We start from the raw sequence: 17538 nt of genomic DNA, 5'->3' as shown, positions 1-17538 counted from the left end.
GCACTGATCCCTCCACCGCTTCTTCTCCTGCTTCCAAGGATGCTGTAGATGGGTAAACTCGGCGAACACAGCAGAAACAGATGCAAAATGGGGAAATCATTTGTATTTCTTGGTCATGGGGATGTTTTCTGGCTTGATTGGATACCAGCTACTGTTTCCATAGCTTTCCTGGAGTATTGCAACTTGTATTGCACCGCTACCTATTTTTTTTTTGGTTTTTAACCTCAATAGCCAAGTCCCCCTAAGATCCTTTTGCTCTAAAAATGATCTACACACATCCATAGAAAAGATCAAAGCAAATATTGTCCAAAAAGGAACAGACAACAAAGAAAACGATATAAATCTTGCACCTCCTGTTACTTCTGATTTTATATCCTTAGCCACAGTATCTGATGATTATTCAGTCCTCAATTATCGGAGCAATGCTGGCAGACAGCGTCTTAGGGAAAGCAAAAACATGTAAATAGGGCAATAAAAATATCGTGAGAGTGAAATAGTGGGTTTTAAAAAAAAAAAAAAAACCAAAACAACCAAACCAAAACCCAGCCTTAGTGGCCTTTTCAAGCACAGTAACTGGTGTCCATTGGCAGGTCCACGGGCTGCAGCACCATGCTATGTGAGCCTGTGCTGCAGAGCGTTTGCATCTCAGGCTTAATCTCCCGCCTGGATAAGCTGCTTTTGGAAAATCACAAAGCAAGAGGTTTCAGGAGTGGAAGAGGCCAACGGCTTCCAACCCACTCGTATTTTTTTCCTGAGGTGGTGGAGATGTTCCTATAGAAGTGTGAATAAACACCAGGAATTGTCTCCTGCCGTAAGAGCTCACGTGGAGCATTGAGTAGAGCTGCGTTGCTCCTCTGCTCCAGCTACAGTGCTGGATGTGGAGCTGAGTATAAAACCGAAGAAAAGCATGAAAACCAAAGTCAGCGATTTATTTTGTGCTGCAGCATTGCCATGGGTCTGGCAAACATCTCATGCGATCCTAAAATCTGCTTTTCCAAGAAAGGCAGATGGCCAAGGAGGGCTTTTCATGACTTTTCTGTTAGCAGCTTTTATTATAAAGGATAAATTTTTCCCAGGATAATTTCCTCGCTGGAAGAGGGCAGAGATTTACAAATTCCATGGATTTTTAAGGTTGCTCTTGATAAATTTCCAGGGGGTTTGAGCCAGGAATACTCGAAACCTCATTGAAAGACACAGCTCTATGAACTGAGATCACTTGGCTGCATCTTCACGCATCTCCCTGCTTGTAGAACATTTTATGTAGTAAAATGTAGTATTTTACCTAGCGTGGCAAAAGCCCTGGGCGAGGGGCCGCGCCGTACCTGGAGTGCCGTGCTGTGTTCCTGGAGCCTACCCTCTTAAAAAGCGTTAGGGGTTTTTTAGCCGTAGAAATCTTTCCCACTGGGATGTGAAAGGTGCTGGGCTGGTGCTTGGCAAGCTCCATCCTTGGGAGGGATCTGGCTCATTCCACTCTTTGGAAATGCTCCTTGGGACTCTGCTCACCTGGTTTAACAGCTCTCACCGCATGCGAGTAGTAGTAGGTGCCAACTGTCTTTCGTCTCTCCTCTATCCCTCTTCTCCTCTGCTCTCCATCACTCGCTCTAACTGGCGGTCAGCACTTTCACCCCTTGTGCAGTCGAGTTCTGCTTTCTAGCAAACGCTGCCCGTGAAGTTGTGTGCTCAGCGATACCCTACGTCTGTATGTCCTCACAACGTGTACAGTGTTTCCATCTGTATTCTGTATTGCAGGTTTGGGACCAGCCCTTTGGCTTGTGGCTTTTCTGGGTCAGGATTGCCACAAGTAGCAAGATTTAGGGACTGCTTATTCATATTTATTACTAGAGCCCGGTTGGGTGTTGCAGATGATGGAGCAGCCTATGATAGAGCAATACTGGTGCATGTTGGTTGGGGTACAAACTCAAGTAGGTTGATGTCTATGTAGACACATTCGTTGTTGTCTTGTGATGTTCACATGAAGACGAGTCAGGCAGCCGCCGTGCGCGGGCTGGTTCCTGTGCTAGTGAATAGCGTATTCATACAGCTCCTGCCCCCAGCTACGACTTTCCAAAAAAGCCTCTTTTAATGTGCTGCTCAGCGGCCAAGGGCTGCTGGATAGACGAAAGAGAGATCATGTGCGACCTTGTGAAATTGAGCATGTGATGGCTCACCAGCTGCACTGGCGTGAACCAGTGCCTGTTTTGCCCATTGGTTTCTTGACCGTCAAGTCAACGATAGTGTATCACCAGCTGGTAAGTAGAGGTCCACCAGAAACCAATGCTCCTGACGTAAATCTGGGGTATCCCAGAGCAGCAAAGACCAAGAGCATCTTCAGCCAGAGCTGAAACCCAAGGTGCACCAGTATATAAGGTGGCTGCTGAAGGTGCAGTTGGCTCCAAGGTGCCTTTAAGGCTAAAGGGCTTCCTGACAAGACCAAGCCTTCAAAGGTTGCTTGAGTTTTTTGGCGAGTGAATAGCCGAGGATTAACCTACGTTGCGGTGAGACAAGTACAAGTGGGAGGAATAGTTCCTGGCTGTGGTCAGCACATATTAATACCCCTTCTGTTTTGCACCTAAGCCTGGAGAGCTTTCCTGCAGCAGATAAAAGGAAAGCCTTGGTTAGAGAAACCACACCAGAAATACCTTCTGAATACATCCTCCTTCAGCAGAGGCTCTTAGAGAGAGGACCCTGGATAATGAAGCAGTCATTTTGCTCCAACCTCCATACTAAACCCGCGAATTGACAAACATCAGTCCAAGTATCTGTCACCAGCTGATCCCTAGCACGCCTGAAGAGCCAGCAATGAAAGAAAATCTCCTGTCCTGAGCCATTCAGAGGGAGCATTGCACTTTAGGAAGCTCTTCAATGCAGCATGTGGCACTGCTGCCTGCTGGGACAAGTCACTTGGGCGTAGTTATCTCTTGCTAGCACGGGTGGGTGAAATACAGGTTGCTCTTTCAGAGGAAAAATATTTGGTCCCCTCTTCATCCAAGGGACAACTGCAGGCCCCCAGCTATTGCCATTTGCCCGCATGTGATGCTTTGTGGTGTTCCCTGGCCAGGGATTTTCTGGTGCAGAGGCTCGTCTTGACATCTGAGAAGGTTTCCCATCCAGACGAGGACCTTCCCCTTCGGAACTTCTTGGAGGAGTCCCTCAAACAGAAGGATCTCGTGCCAAAAATGCCTTTCAGTCCTTACGTTCAAAAGCTGGAGAGGTTGCTGTGATAGCAGAGGAAACACTGAACAATAGTAGGTCAAGAATTGGGGCAGAGCAGAGAGAGGTGGAGATCGTAATGGTAGAAAATCCTTCTTCCCGTTTTGTCTAAAAAGTGTGTTACAGATGTTTTTGACTCAAAGTCTTCTGTGTGAGCCAGGGGTTTCGCCTGCTTTGCTCTACTCCAAAATCTGTACACTAGATCTGCTTGTGCAGCAGGTATGATATATATTTAAAAAAGAAAGTGGACGTGGTGTCCTATAGAGCGACCTCTGTGTTGCTCCGACGATCCCCTTAGCCTGCCTGCCACAGTCAGCACGTGCCAATGTGCTTTAAATGGCTTTGAAATAGAGAAAAAGGGAGTAAATGCCCCCACAAAATACTTTTTTTTTTTTAAACAAAGCACTGAAAGTGATAAAAAGGTTGAAATTACTCAAGAACAAAACTGTATCATGGGGGCAAATATTTTAATAGGTCATTTTTAAAAGCAAGTAGTAAGTTTGGGCTGGATGGAAATCACTTTTATGGGTTTTGAGGGGTTCTTTTTCCCGGTATCCATCCGCAATTTATGTATGATCATCACGTAAATGTCAGAGCGACAGGAACAAGAAACCCTTTGATGGTTTAGGCAGTTTCTTTCCCAGTGGCAATTTTGCCTTATGTGCTGCCATCTCCTGGCTGGTAGAGAGGTTAGTCCAGGGGTGAAAAATGAAACATTGAAGAAGAGTAAATATGGTAAATGTGACTCCCTTGCAGCCCATATTTTATATAATTTTATTTGAAATATTTTTAATAGAAGAAGAAGAAATGCTTAAAACCACAGTGCCGTTCAGCTGAGACATTTAGGTGGTGGGAAAGCTACAGGAGATAGTTGACCGTCATCTCCCGAATCCTTTCATACAACCTGATTCCCTGCTTTCCTCAGGCCGAAAGTCTCTCCTCCAGGAGTCTGACTCCGAAATCACAGCTGCAATTGGAAAAAAAGAACAAAAATTGCTATTTTTTTTTTTTTTAAATACAGCAAGACTATTTCTGGGCTATTTCATGGAATCCCGTTAGGTTGAATTATTGCAAATTCATTTCACCCTTAAAAATAATCCCAGGGCATTTTAAATGGTGGTGAAAGCGGAGATCCTTTATATTAAAGCTGCACAATCTCTTATTTCTAAAGGGTTCATTTTGATGTGTCGTTGGCACGAAGACTTTGGTCTTTTCTGTAAAGTCCTCAACAAGAGTTGGAGGAGGAAGCTCTGCTGGGACAGATCCATGTGGTTGAAGGTTCCTTTGGTGCTAGGAACACCACAAACCACTTCGTCGTGGCTAACGTGGCTCTTCGGGGAAGGAGAGCTGGGCTGCCCAGACCAAGACGGTGGAGTAGTTGTACAGGCTGAGTAATGAGGACCCGTGGCTTGGTGCACACTGATTTTCATCATTGATTGCTCAAGGAGAAAGAAGGTTGGACCTCGATGTAGAGTTGGAGCAAGGGAAATGCCTTTCTTAGGAGTCATTAAAATATTTCTGTAGTTGTAGCTAGCTCGACAGGACTGTAGGTTTTCATCTGTAGGCAGACAGAAATAAAGATGTAACAGATGAAATACCTAATTTTTGCTAGGAAAAAAAAAAAAAACAGCTGGCATCCCAAGAGCTGTCTCGTTTTAAAACGCTTCGTGCTTGGAATCGTTACAGACGGTGCAGCGATTCGCCTCTGGGGAAGGCCAAACGAAACTGCACAAAACCATGTCTCAGGGGGAGATCGGGAAGCTGGCGGCTGCGCAGAAGAGCCTGGCTCCGGATGGGAGGTAGGAAACGTGGATGGAGATGGTAGAAGTTGTGTGGATTTAACTCCTCCTCAAACACCGTGAAGGTCCAGGAGGTTCAGGGTAGTTTTGTGTAGAAGGACGTTTTCCTAATTAAGGTGGTTCCTCTTTCCACAACTTTATTTCCAGGCCTCAGCGAGCCAAGATGAGGTTCTGGGTGAAGGGAAAGCAGGGGGAGAAGAAGACCCCGCGGGAGAAGCTTGCTACCCAGTCTGAGCTGCTGGAGCTGTACGCAGAGCAAGAAGCCCCCGGCAGGGAGGTGATTTCTGGCTTGCAGCTTGGCGAAGGTAAGCGGTGGGGTGGCATGGTGCCGGTGGTGTAAGGAGCAGAGAAATTGCGTTCGCTCTCATGGCAGAGGGAAAAGCTAGTGTAAATCTGGCTTTACGCCGCAACCAAGCGTAGCCCAATATATAGGGGCTTGGGTAAAGATACGGAACCGAGGAAGGCTGGCTGATCTATAGGGTTAGGGTATCTGTAAATGGGAGTATCGTGTATGATGGTGTAGTCTAGCTGAGGCTGCTGTGGGAGAACGGGTTGGGAAGCTGCACAAATCAAATGTCCATGCTGGTTCACATCTCTTGAATTCGTGGACGCCGTCAACCCGAAATGGTGGCAAGTAGGTTAGAGGGTGGGATCCAAAATGGGTCTCAAGGAATTCCGTGTTGCTAATCCTCCCGGCAGCCGTCTGGAAATGGACAGATGTTTCTTCTCTTGATGAAGGAAATAACCAAAGGAGAAATGACATTTTATCTTCCTATGAGTACCACACAGTGCTTTTCTACTCCACAGATTTATTCCGATGCCCATCTCCCTGTTTTAGTGGCAGAATTATTTTTCATCTGCTCTTCAATCTCTTTCCCCCTTTTTAATTATCACCCGTAGAGTTGGGTTCTCACCACCTGACCCCCCCGCGGAGTCCCGAGCTGTCCGGTATCTACCGGCGGGAGTTTAAGGAGAACAAGGAGCCTTCTCCCAAAGTGAAACGCAAGCGCAGCGTCAAGATCAGCAACGTGGCTCTGGAGCCCGTGCAGTGGCAGAACGACTCGCTGCAGATCATAACCAGCGCTAGCGACTTGAAGAGCATGGATGAGTTTCTCCTGAAAAAGGTAACTCCTGTCCTCGCTGCTCCAGCTAAATCATCAGAGAGCTCGAAGAGCAGACGAAGGCAACAAAGCCAAAATTATCCTGGGGGCAGCAGTAGCAATACTAATAATTCATCTAAGGGTGCACAGCGTGCACCAGGGCAGGCTTGGGAGAAAAGATGGGCACGCTGTGCATGCACCGTGCGGTCATTCTGCACGAGCACGGCAGCTTCAGTGCTTCCATTGCTTCGAGCTGCCCCTGGTGGCATCAGAAAAAGGTGACCTAGGAGGGCAGGAGTTGAAGGCTGCGGGGAAATGCTCGCGTTTCTAGTTTGCATGCAGTAGAAACTGCCTTGCAATCGTTACTAACGCTGTCTGCCCGTGGTGGAGCAGCTACTCGTTAGTGCTGCTTCATCTCACGCAGTGCTCTGCCGCAGCAAAAGTGGCATGGGTGCATAAACCCCTTTGGTTTCCCAGATGAATGAACTGGATAACGAGGACAGCAAGAAGGACACGCTGGTGGATGTCGTGTTCAAGAAAGCGCTGAAGGAATTCCGACAAAACATCTTCAGCTTTTACTCCTCAGCATTGGCGGTAAGTGACCGGATGACGGGTGAGAACTTCCACCTCCAGGAGAAACGAGATGCTCTGGGTCCTCCTGGTGGTGGAGACGTTGCCAAGCTTTCCATCCCTGGTCTGCTCATCCTTTTGTATTCAGTCCCATGAGCTGTAAATTTGGACTAATTATTCCTCATTAGCCAGCTCTCAATGTACGTTGAGTGGAGATTTCTGATCTCCTCGTTACAGCTTGCTCCCAGTCAAATGGGAGATGACAGTAAGTCAATAAACTCCTATTTGCCACCCAAAGCGCCCGGAAACCTTTGTTACATTTGCGAGTGGTGGAGACGTTTGAGCAACGCGGAGCTCTGCTCTTCTGCTACTTCTGAATCTGAGCAATGATCGCTATGGCTTATGATCACAGTGATCAAAAAAAGCTATTTTATTGCCCAGATTGTACGAAAAGTTCCCTCTAAGACTTGAGCTGGCACTTAACGTCCTCCTGCTCTGCACGCTGAGAAGCTACCCTGCCAAAGGTCATGAAATAACTCTCTATTAGGTGATCCTTTTTTCCGTCTTTTAATCATACTTGGACTTTCCCTGAGCAGTTGGAAGCCGGTCAGGCTGAAAGAATTGTCTGGAGCAGAAAAGGCAGTCTGGGGTGTATAAAAATCGCTTTTCTTTTTGCTTCTGTTTCCTTAAAAGATGGATGATGGGAAAAGCATCCGCTATAAGGACCTCTATGCCTTATTCGAGCAGATTCTGGAGAAGACCATGAGGCTTGAACAGAGGGACTGGAGTGAGTCTCCAGTTAAAGTCTGGGTCAATACCTTCAAAGTCTTCCTGGATGAATATATGATAGAGTACAAACCCCTGGACTACACCGCGGTGAAGGTAGTCAGCACTTTTCTTAAGCTCCTTGAAGATTTGGGAACTGTCTTTCCGTGGGGTTGTGCTCTCTGTAGACACATGGGAACCTCTGTTGTCTTCTCCTCTGCTTTAAGCTGAGGTGGACAACATAAGGCGGCACGCAAGGCATGATTCGTTCGTCGTGTTTCACTGGGCTCAGCAAATCCCAGTTCACATCTGGGCTGAGCTGGGCCCTGGCCAATGCCAACGTGTAGATATGGTCTCCAGGGCAAAGCTGCAACCATCTATGGATGCTTGGAAAGGCAGCTCCCGGTGCTTCTTTTTCAGTTTGGGGGGTTTTTTTCAATCTTTGAGGGAAAATGAAAAAGATACAAGCTTTACTAGTCTCTTGACCTCTTCCCAAGCGACCATATACTTCACCACTGGTTGGGTTGCGGGAGAAGGGGACACGGGCAGTGGCTGTCCCCGGGGTCTAGGTACAGTTTTTAGAGCAGTCAGAGCTTGCAGCGTGCCTTTCACAAACCTAATCTCCTCGCTTTCTGCTCCGTATTGTCTGCGAGGACAACCACAGGGTCTCAGGCTGGGCTTGGGAGATGGTGTTTATTGTACAAATATCCCATCTTCTGGCTCTTCTGCTCCGAGTCCTCCCCAGGCTCCTCTCCAGGCAGGTTTTCTTCGGAGCAGGCTGAGCATCAGCTCCAGCTGCAGTGCTGTGCCACGTTCTCCTTGGGTGTCTTGCATGAGATGGGAGAGCTTTAGGTCACTGATGCTGAACTTGGAGCTAGAGCAGCAGCTAAGCTCAACTCTGAGATGAAGATGGGGACAGTTGTCCAGGGGATTTCTGAAAACGGGGTGATCCGTAGGAGAGTTTTCTAGAGTGACTCTCCTGGGGCTGCAGGTGTACTGGGGGATGGGGCTGGAAAGCAGTGGGCAACATTAGATGTGAGCCCTCTGTACGCTTTACCTGGGGAAACTGCCCATCAATACGCTTAAATCTCTTTCTAATACCAGGTGCCAAAAACGGAACGAAAAAAGAGAAGAAAAAAGGAAGCGGATGTGGTGAGTTGAGCACTCTGTGCCTGTGCATTAAAAAATTAATGTCCTTGTGGCCAGAATGACGAGCGATAAGAGACCTGCTCCTGACACGTCCTATGCTGAGATCCGAACATCACACCGTAATGAATGTGCAGCCATGAAAGGACGTGCTAGAAAGATGGGCAAGGTGGATTTGGTTTGCTTCATCAAGGATCTCTGTAGGTTGTTCTCTGAAAACACGTCCCACATCAGTCCAGACAGTAATGTCAAGAGTTATTATAGACGAACTGAAAGCAAAACAGAAAGTGGTGTTCTGGGTTTCTGCATAAACTTCTAGTGTGTGTTTTACATCTCTAATATCGGAGATGTAGGAAATTACATCTCCTTTTTTCCTAAAGGATATGATAGTACTAGGAAGGATGCAGGTGCAGAGCAAAAAGGGGCCATGGATGCATACAAGACCTTCTTAACATGGGGAAGTTGACCAGCCAACCTCAGTCAAACACAGTTTCTAACCTGCTTGCGTGATGGTTCTGTTCCCGTACAGACTGGATGTCTGTTTGGGTTGCCTGTGGGGTTATTGGGCTGAAAAGGAAACAAAAACAGCAAATAAAAGCAAATAACAGCTAAAAGTTGGAGAGCTGACCATGTTCATCTCCCCATTTTGCAGCAGACTAAGCACCCATCTCCTTTTTCTCACCACCCAACCTTTATCGTCGCAGGTGGAAGAGCACAACGGTCACATTTTTAAGGCGACCCAGTACAGCATCCCCACCTACTGTGAATATTGTTCCTCCTTGATCTGGATAATGGACAGGGCTTCTGTTTGTAAATGTAAGCACGCTCTCTTTGGTCTTTTTTTGTGTGCTTGTATCACAGTGATGAGGTTTTGGATTTTGAAAGGTGTTCGCTGCTGTTGCCTGCAACCCTACTCTCAAATAATTTGGGTTTTTTCACATTAGAAGAGCTTTTGGGACAGAGCTTAAGGGTTTCTGAAGTCAACTAGTAAGTCCATCCCAGCAGTCCTTCCAGTCCTCGTGGTAGAGTTAGTTTTGTGTGTGGGAGCTTTGCGTTACACATCTTATCCTATAAGGTCATATGGTCAAACCATATTTAAGGGGTCACGGTGAGAAGGATGGTAGAGTCGGGTATGGCAAACATGCCCTACGGCTTCAGCCCGTAGGATGCCTGTGGCTCTCGTGACGATGGCGAATTCATTTGGCTTAGGCTATTTGACCTCCAGGCACGTGAATTTTCGGGGAGATGAGGAAAATGGAGGAGGAGCGATGGGAAAGGTTGATCCATCGCTTTGGTTTTTCCAGCATTTCTGTGATTAGGTTGAAAGTATCGACCCTGGGGTATTTCAGGCTGATGTCCAGTGCAGGAAGAATACAAATTAGGTGCTATTTCCAACCTCGTTGAGTGTATCCATGTCTGAGAGCTCAGAGTGACTCATGGATTATTTTCTGACTTGATCAATCCGGGGTTTTTTAATGTTTCAGGGACTTAAATACGGGTGTCCTGATTTCGGCTGGGATAGAGTTAATTTTCTTCCTAGTAGCTGGTATAATGTTGTGGTTTGGATTTAGTAGGAAAATAATGTTGATAACACACCGATGTTTTTAGTTGTTGCTAAGTAGTGTTTATACTAAGTCAAGGATTTTTCAGCTTCTTGTGCCCAGCCAGCAGGAAGGCTGGAGGGGCACAAGAAGCTGGGAGGGGACACGGCCAGGACAGCTGACCCCAACTGGCCAAAGGGATATTCCATACCATAGAATGTCACATCCAGTATATAAACTGGGGGGAATTGGCCGGGAGGGGCGGATCGCTGCTCAGGAACTAACCGGGCATCGGTCAGTGGGTGGTGAACAACTGCGTTGTGCATCGCTTGTCTTTCTTGGGTTATATTTCACTCTCTTTTTGTTATCTTCCTTTTCATTACTATTACTATCATTTAAATTATTAAACTGTTCTTATCTCAACCCACAAGTTTTACTTGTTTTCGATTCTCCTCCCCACCCCACCGGGGCAGGGTGAGGGGAGGAGGAGTGAGGGAGCGGCTGCGTGGTGCTTAGTTGCTGGCTGAGGTTAAACCACGACAACAGGACCTTTAAAATTACAGGCTTTTTTTTTTTGTTTGGTTGGTTGATTGGTTTGAGTGGATCTAATATAGACCTGGCCCCTGGAAACTGCAAATTCAACGTGCTTTTGACCTGCTAGTCCTGAGAGGAGCTCCTTAATTCATATTAATTCATATTTCTGCAGCGATCTGACTTTTTGGATTACTAAATACTATTTTTCTTCGTTGCAGTATGTAAATATGCTTGTCACAAGAAGTGCTGTCTTAAAACCACGACCAAGTGCTCCAAAAAGGTAAATGCCTCTCATTCTTTTTCTTTCATTAAATACCTTTCAGACGGCGATCCCAAGCTTGTATAAAAAATGTTTGCAGGCACAGAACTTGATATAATGCTGATGGTAACCCTCCTTCGAGAAGGAGCTTGGACCAGAGATCCCTGGAGGTCTCTCCCACCAGTGCTTCGGTGTTTGCATGTATTTTGGGAGTAACGCAGCGATGCGTCACTATATATCTGCCCAGTCATGCAGCAGATGTTGCGGTGATGTTCCCTGCCTTGTAACCGCACTGAATAATAGAAAGCTGCCTCGTTTTATAGCTTTTAAGGACTTGGAAATGTGGGGTTATTCTTAAATGTGGGGTTATTTTTGGAAATATGGGTTATTCTTAACCCTGCTGGTCCCTGCTCAGGCTCACGGCGCGGTCCCCAAACAGCGGCAGTACTGCAGCTGAGCAAGGAAGGGTGAGTGGAGGGTGCTCAAGCACGCACCGTCCTCCTTAGAGGGGAATTAAATATTGTTTGCCGGGTTTAAGGGTATGGAGAACAGGGAATGAATGCAGCAGGTCGCCCTGGGTAACAATGAATCATCAAGATTTGATGGTTTTTCTTTTAAATAGTTTCTTTTGTGCCCAAAAGAAGGATAATACAGCCAAGATAATAATGTGTGCAAAGCTTTATCAGCTCCCTGGGAGGCTTCTCGAGGAAGAACAGCCTCCGTAATATACAGCCTCTCTAAAGCTGCATGATTACATTTTTCCCAAGAAATAATCTAAATATATACACTGAAGATATATATGTTTGAATATATTTGTATTTTGAATATATATAGTATTTTTGCTGCACTCCTTCCCTTTCTGGCAGTATTTCTGCAAGAGCTGGGAACGCCTCCTATGAGTTTCTGCTCTAAAATCTGGGAAGTCCAATGAGATCTCCGATTATTTTTTTTCAGAGAAGCTCAGAGATGCTTGAAGCCTTCTCGTTTCTTGGGGTTTCTCGGCACAAGGAAGTTTTTGTGCTGTACTCAAGGAAGCGAGTTCACCGTGTCTCCACGGTAGCTTTCCACTTGGGTAGTTGAAGGTCCTTCTCTAGGAAGGCTCTGGCTTGTCTGTGCTTGGTGGGCTAACGTTTTTAGGGTTGTATTCAGCGACAGGGAGCCGTGAACCATCTATTATGCTTTGAGAAAGAGGTCTTTATTTTCTGGCAACAGTTGGGTTTGTAACTGTTAGCCTTGTCCCAGACTGGATCTGTTTCACCAGATCTATGGTGAACTTGAGCAAACGCCAAGCTCATCTGTCGATGGCCATAGAATTGCTTTCAACCATGCTTGGTCCTCGTCTCAGAGCTACTTGATTTGAGTCAAGTAGCACATGGGTTTTGTGGCATTGCATTTGCTGATGGTTTTAGCAGCCAAGCAGACAGGTTGAACAGCAGGTGATGAATTTCAACTGGTAGCTGAGACCAGATGTTCCTGGAGTGGTTTTCTTCCCTAGAGCATGAAACAACATGGGCATCTTCCCCACATCATCTCGTAAGGTTGACAAGATCGATGAAAGGATGACGTTGAATGGGAAGAACAAAGATGCAGGAGTGGTTATAAGGGGAGCTGTGACCTGGGTCATGGTCACCACCGTCTTGCTGACGACTGGGTTGCAGCGTGTGCCATCTCACGTTCCTTTTGCTGGGGCCGGGAGTTTGTGTCAAAATTTTACTGGATCTTTTGATTTTTCCCACTCAGAATCTCCCATGCAGGAGGACTTTGTTCACATTTGAATTTGCCAGCTATCAAATCTCTCCAGTGAGCGTTTGCAGCCAGCAAAAGGGTCTTTCCTGACAGATGGAGATGGGTTTTTTCATGCTCTTATTTTGGCATCATGTTTGTTCACAGACATTTTGTAATTGCCAATGCTGCGAGTTGATCTAAGTACCCAAGACTCAGATTTACCTGTTCTGCTTCGTGTATTCTCTTTGGGGAGTGAAATCATCCCTGGAGATGGTGCCAGAGGGGCAGGAGGTAGAGGAGGACCATGCCCAGCTGCGTTGGCTCTGCCAGGCTGAGGATATAAGCACAGTGGGGTGGTTAAAGAAAGAAAATTCAAACTTTTATGACTTCAGGTGCATGTCCAGAGACCGATTGAGCATTGCAAGATGTACATTGCTGGCTGTCCTGTCCTTCATTAGACTGACTTGCACGTCACCTGGATCAGCTGAAGAAGTCTGAATAGCAGTTGGATCCAGGCGTTGCATCAGCATTGCTTCCTTAAAAGGATTTTAAAACCCTTTTTTTCCTTTTCCTCTTCAGTATGACCCCGAGCTCTCATCTCGGCAGTTTGGCGTGGAGCTCTCCCGGTTGACCAGCGAGGAGCGAGCGGTGCCGGTGCTGGTGGAGAAGCTCATCAACTACATCGAAATGCATGGGCTGTACACAGAGGGCATTTACAGAAAATCAGGGTCCACCAACAAGATCAAGGAGCTGCGGCAAGGACTCGATACAGGTAAAAGGATGGGGGGAAAAAAAAAACCCACACGGGGAGAAAAATCTCTGCAACAACAAGGTTGGATGTAAGGAAGGTGGGATGCTTCATCAGGGCGAAACAAGGGAGCGGTCCTGCCTTCCCCGACTACGGGCTGTGCAAGTGATGCTTTCACGTCTCCAATCAAAACTTGAGTCACCAACTCATGCTTTTTTGGGTGCAATACGTGAAAAAAGTCATTCCAGTTGAGGGAAAACGCTGCCTTACTTACACCATAGCAATCGATGTCAGCAAGAAAAGAAATCCTGGTCCCAGCTAAGGTTACTTGTCCTGGCAAATGCATTTCTCTCTAATTTTAACATGGGGAGCTGAAATCAGGTGCTGGATTTCTTGCCATTAAACGCAGCGTGGTTTTGGGGTGGCACATGAACGTTTTCTATTGTAGAGGAGTAGCTTATCATAGAATGGTTTGGGTTGGAAGGGACCTTTAAAGGTCATCTAGTCCAACCCCCTGGCTTCACTGACGGCTTCATATTGATCGTTGCCTCTTGGTTTTTTTCTTTTTCCTCAATCTGCTGCCAAACCCAGACATCGATAATGTGAATTTAGACGACTACAACATCCACGTCATTGCCAGCGTGTTCAAGCAGTGGCTCCGAGATCTGCCCAACCCTCTCATGACCTTCGAGCTCTACGAGGAGTTTCTGCGGGCGATGGGTAAGGAGCCTCCTTCGCTATCCTGTTCCTTTGGCAGAAGGAAACGGTGGCCACTTTTAGTGCCGAATTTTTTATTTACTCTTTGGGCCCAAACCAGCTGGTTTTGCCAAATTATATTTACCTGGTTTCAAAGTCTGATTTTTTGGCTATAAGGGGGTTTTTACGTAAAGCCATGGGCAATTCAGTCTCGCCCAAGATTTCAGCCCAAACCATTAGCCAGAAGATCCATCTTTTAAGTAGTAGAAGTAAGTAAGCGTTAAGAAGGTATCGTTTTAAATAGGAGGAAGAATTAGAAGCCGCCCCTAAACGCTGGTCCTTTCTCCGCAGGCCTCCAGGAGAGGAAGGAGACAGTGCGGGGAGTGTATTCGGTCATCGACCAGCTCTCCCGCACCCATCTCAGCACCTTGGAGCGTCTCATCTTCCACCTGGTGAGGTATGTTGGGTCAGGGCAGCTTCGGGCAAGGGGAGGATGCTCGGGCATCCTTGATACCGAAACAGCTGTGACCGAAAGCAGGTGGGCAAGGGAAAAGGAAGAGCTTTCAGGCCCATCATGTCTCCCAGGAGGTGGCCCCAGAGCTGTTTCTCCAAATGATGCTTGTATTGATGAGTAACCTCTGCAGTGCTCTCGTCCGCTTGTGGTGCCTCCGGGTCCGTGGTGCCTCTCGCACTGCAGGGACAGGATTTTTTGGGTGGGAAACGCCGCTTATTTGCCTGCCTTGGGAACACCTGAGATGTCTTCAGGTTTGACTTTCTCCATTGAGCAGAGCAAAGATGAGGGCAGAGCAGCGTGCTTGCTAGCAGAGCAAGATTGCAAGAAATGTCGTCTCCTCTATTCATCCACGGCCATGTGGAAGAGGTGCAGTGGAGGTGCCTTCACCTCTAACTTCTCTCTTAATCCCTATTTTTTTAGGATTGCCCTCCAAGAAGAGACCAATCGCATGTCAGCTAACGCCTTGGCCATCGTCTTTGCTCCCTGTATCCTCCGCTGCCCCGATACGACGGACCCGCTGCAGAGCGTTCAGGACATCAGCAAAACAACCACGTAAGAACGTGGTGCTGGATGATCCAGCTCCATAACCACTACCATGTCACTGCTCACATCTTGGTAACCCTTAGTACGGTCAAATGGCTCAAGAACAGAGAGCTTTAGCATGGAAATTCTAAACACGTATTAAATGCATCTTCATGAAGATATTTCATATTCTCTCAATCCCCAAGAGGTTGTTGAACAGGGATTTTTAAGCAATGAAGGATCCACAAGAGCAGATCAACTTGTGCTCCTGCCCAGCACATCTCAGCAGGAAAAGGTGGAGCTTGTGCTGAAATGGTTTTGTAGTTAATCCCATGTTATGGCAAGCAGATCTTTATTCTTACTTAATTTTGTCTTTTTTATTTGAGGAGGTGAGCTTGTTTGGTCTGCAGCAATATTAATATTGCGTACTTAGATTTCTTTAAGGTATTTGACACAATTGCAAAGGTTTTACAGAGAAAAAGTGAAGCGCTTTGCCCAAATTCAGTCTGGGTGATATTAAATAGATTTAAAAATAGATAATGGAGACAATGATAATAATGGAAACCATCCAGTGAAGGGCTGGGCTTCTGAAAGAGGCAGTTTTACCTCCAGTAAGTATTAAAATTGTTGAAGACCAGAATGTGCTTAGAGACCCAGCTGGTAGGAGCACTCGTCCTTCAACAGGATTTCTTTGTAGCTTCTCCCTTAGACTTTAGTTGTAGCACATCCTCTAATTTTATTATACAGAAAGGATTATTTTTTTTTCCCCAAACACACTCCTGACAGCATTAAACCGTCAGCTCGGCTAAACAAGCTTGCTGCAGCGTTGCCGCGTGCAGGCAAGTTGGAAGCAACCTGCCTTCCCCAGGTTTGTACTTCCTTGATCCCTCTTCCAAGGGGGGAAATTTCTCCGGTGGGATCCTTGGAGGTCTTTAATTTCTCTAGTCCGAGTTCCTCGATCCATCCATAGCCCGTTATTACTCTTTTTAGGGGAATTTCCACTACCCTTTGGTTTCCAGCTGGAGCTTTCTCCCTCCGTGCCTTTCCATCAGGCCGATCTTCAGGCAAGACAGAGACAGCTCAGATCAAATCGTTTCCTCCTCCCATTTTGTCTTCTTTTGGGTTTTCTCCCCCCGCTTAGTTGCGTAGAATTAATCGTCATCGAGCAGATGAACAAATACAAGGCTCGTCTCAAGGACATCAACAGCCTGGAGTTTGCAGAGAACAAAGCGAAGAGCCGCCTCTCCTTGATCCGCAGATCGATGGTGAGATGCCAAAGCCGTCTCTGTCCCCTCCTGTCCTCTCTTTGCCCCTGAAGCAACCCTACCTTATCTTCTCCTGCTTATCCCAGCCTCCCAAACCCCTCGCAACCTCCCACACCATCTACCCCAGGACAGGGACCCTCAGCCCCGTGGTGGCTCCTCGCCTTTGCAGGGAGTCGTACCAAAGCACGAGGAGGTGGGAACGGTCCGTAGAAACGTGGTCACTCCAGCTCAGACGCTTCTGATCAACGTTTCCACCTTCATTTGAGCTTGTTTGGTCCTGGGTTGAGTCGAGGCTTTCATTGACTGGCTCGATGTTGCCCCATGGGAGACCTGGACCGTCCTTTTTCGTGCTCAATCGCATTATCTGAACGCAAAATGAGTTCCCCGAAGGCTCTCCCTGCTCCCGCACCGCTTTTTTGGGAGCCTCAAACCCATCTCATTGAGCTTCCATGCTTCCCGGGGGGCCGGCGGGCTGCGGATGCACGCTGCGCTTGGCTTGTTGGGCTGCGGGAGAGGGACGGACTCGGCGCAGCGCAGTCGTCCCAGGCTTGGGCTAAGGAGCTGAGCGGCCCCTCTGCTTGGAGCTGCCCGCTGTGGTCCTCAGGGACACGTTGCTCCTGCTTTTTTGGGGATGAAATCCAAGCAGGGGCTGCCCAAGGCTGTGCGGCTGGTGCTGCAGAGCTGCCCTGCTCATCCCAGTTAAAAAAAAAAAAAAAACCACCGTAAAAATGAACAAAAACGGGTTTTTTGGAGGGACGACGGCATGTGCACTCTAACCTTCTGCTTTCCTTTTCATCTCCTCTCTAATCCAGAAACCCGTACTAATTGCAGTTAGATTTATGAGCATAACCCGCAGTTCAATCCCGGTATGTATTAACTGCAGCGCGCCCTGCGCCAGCCGCCGCGTCCCTCCGTTGTGTGTCACCGCCGCTCATTCCAGCCCCGTCCCACCGGCCATTGTCCGTGACGTTGCCCGTCCGGTCCCCGAGCGGGTGCCGCTCCTCAGGGCCACTGTTTCTCCCGCAGGTCCCCCGGGTGGCAGGAGTTTGGGACGGCCGGCTCTCGGCCATCCCTGCACGCAGCTCCTCGAAAAACCGCTTTCCACCCCTTTTCCCCTTCCTACTTATTTTTTTCCTATTTTATT

The 17538-nt window shown here is 47.4% G+C and overlaps 1 protein-coding gene across 1 annotated transcript in view; it reads left to right on the top strand.

The window, feature by feature from the left end:
• Nucleotides 1-17538, top strand: part of MYO9A (myosin IXA) — a 153789-nt gene that overhangs the window by 132742 nt on the left and 3509 nt on the right. The window contains 14 exon segments of the mRNA XM_050903446.1: nucleotides 4897-5009; nucleotides 5157-5314; nucleotides 5910-6133; nucleotides 6587-6703; nucleotides 7373-7561; nucleotides 8549-8596; nucleotides 9295-9406; nucleotides 10884-10945; nucleotides 13229-13421; nucleotides 13989-14117; nucleotides 14445-14550; nucleotides 15028-15159; nucleotides 16271-16394; nucleotides 17207-17260. Of these exon segments, the coding sequence (XP_050759403.1) occupies nucleotides 4897-5009; nucleotides 5157-5314; nucleotides 5910-6133; nucleotides 6587-6703; nucleotides 7373-7561; nucleotides 8549-8596; nucleotides 9295-9406; nucleotides 10884-10945; nucleotides 13229-13421; nucleotides 13989-14117; nucleotides 14445-14550; nucleotides 15028-15159; nucleotides 16271-16394; nucleotides 17207-17260 (1761 nt within the window).

Source organism: Gymnogyps californianus, chromosome 11, assembly GCF_018139145.2.
Source record: "Gymnogyps californianus isolate 813 chromosome 11, ASM1813914v2, whole genome shotgun sequence".
Taxonomy (NCBI): domain Eukaryota; kingdom Metazoa; phylum Chordata; class Aves; order Accipitriformes; family Cathartidae; genus Gymnogyps; species Gymnogyps californianus.
Note: the sequence above shows the minus strand (reverse complement) of the source record. Positions and strands in the feature narration are given on the sequence as shown.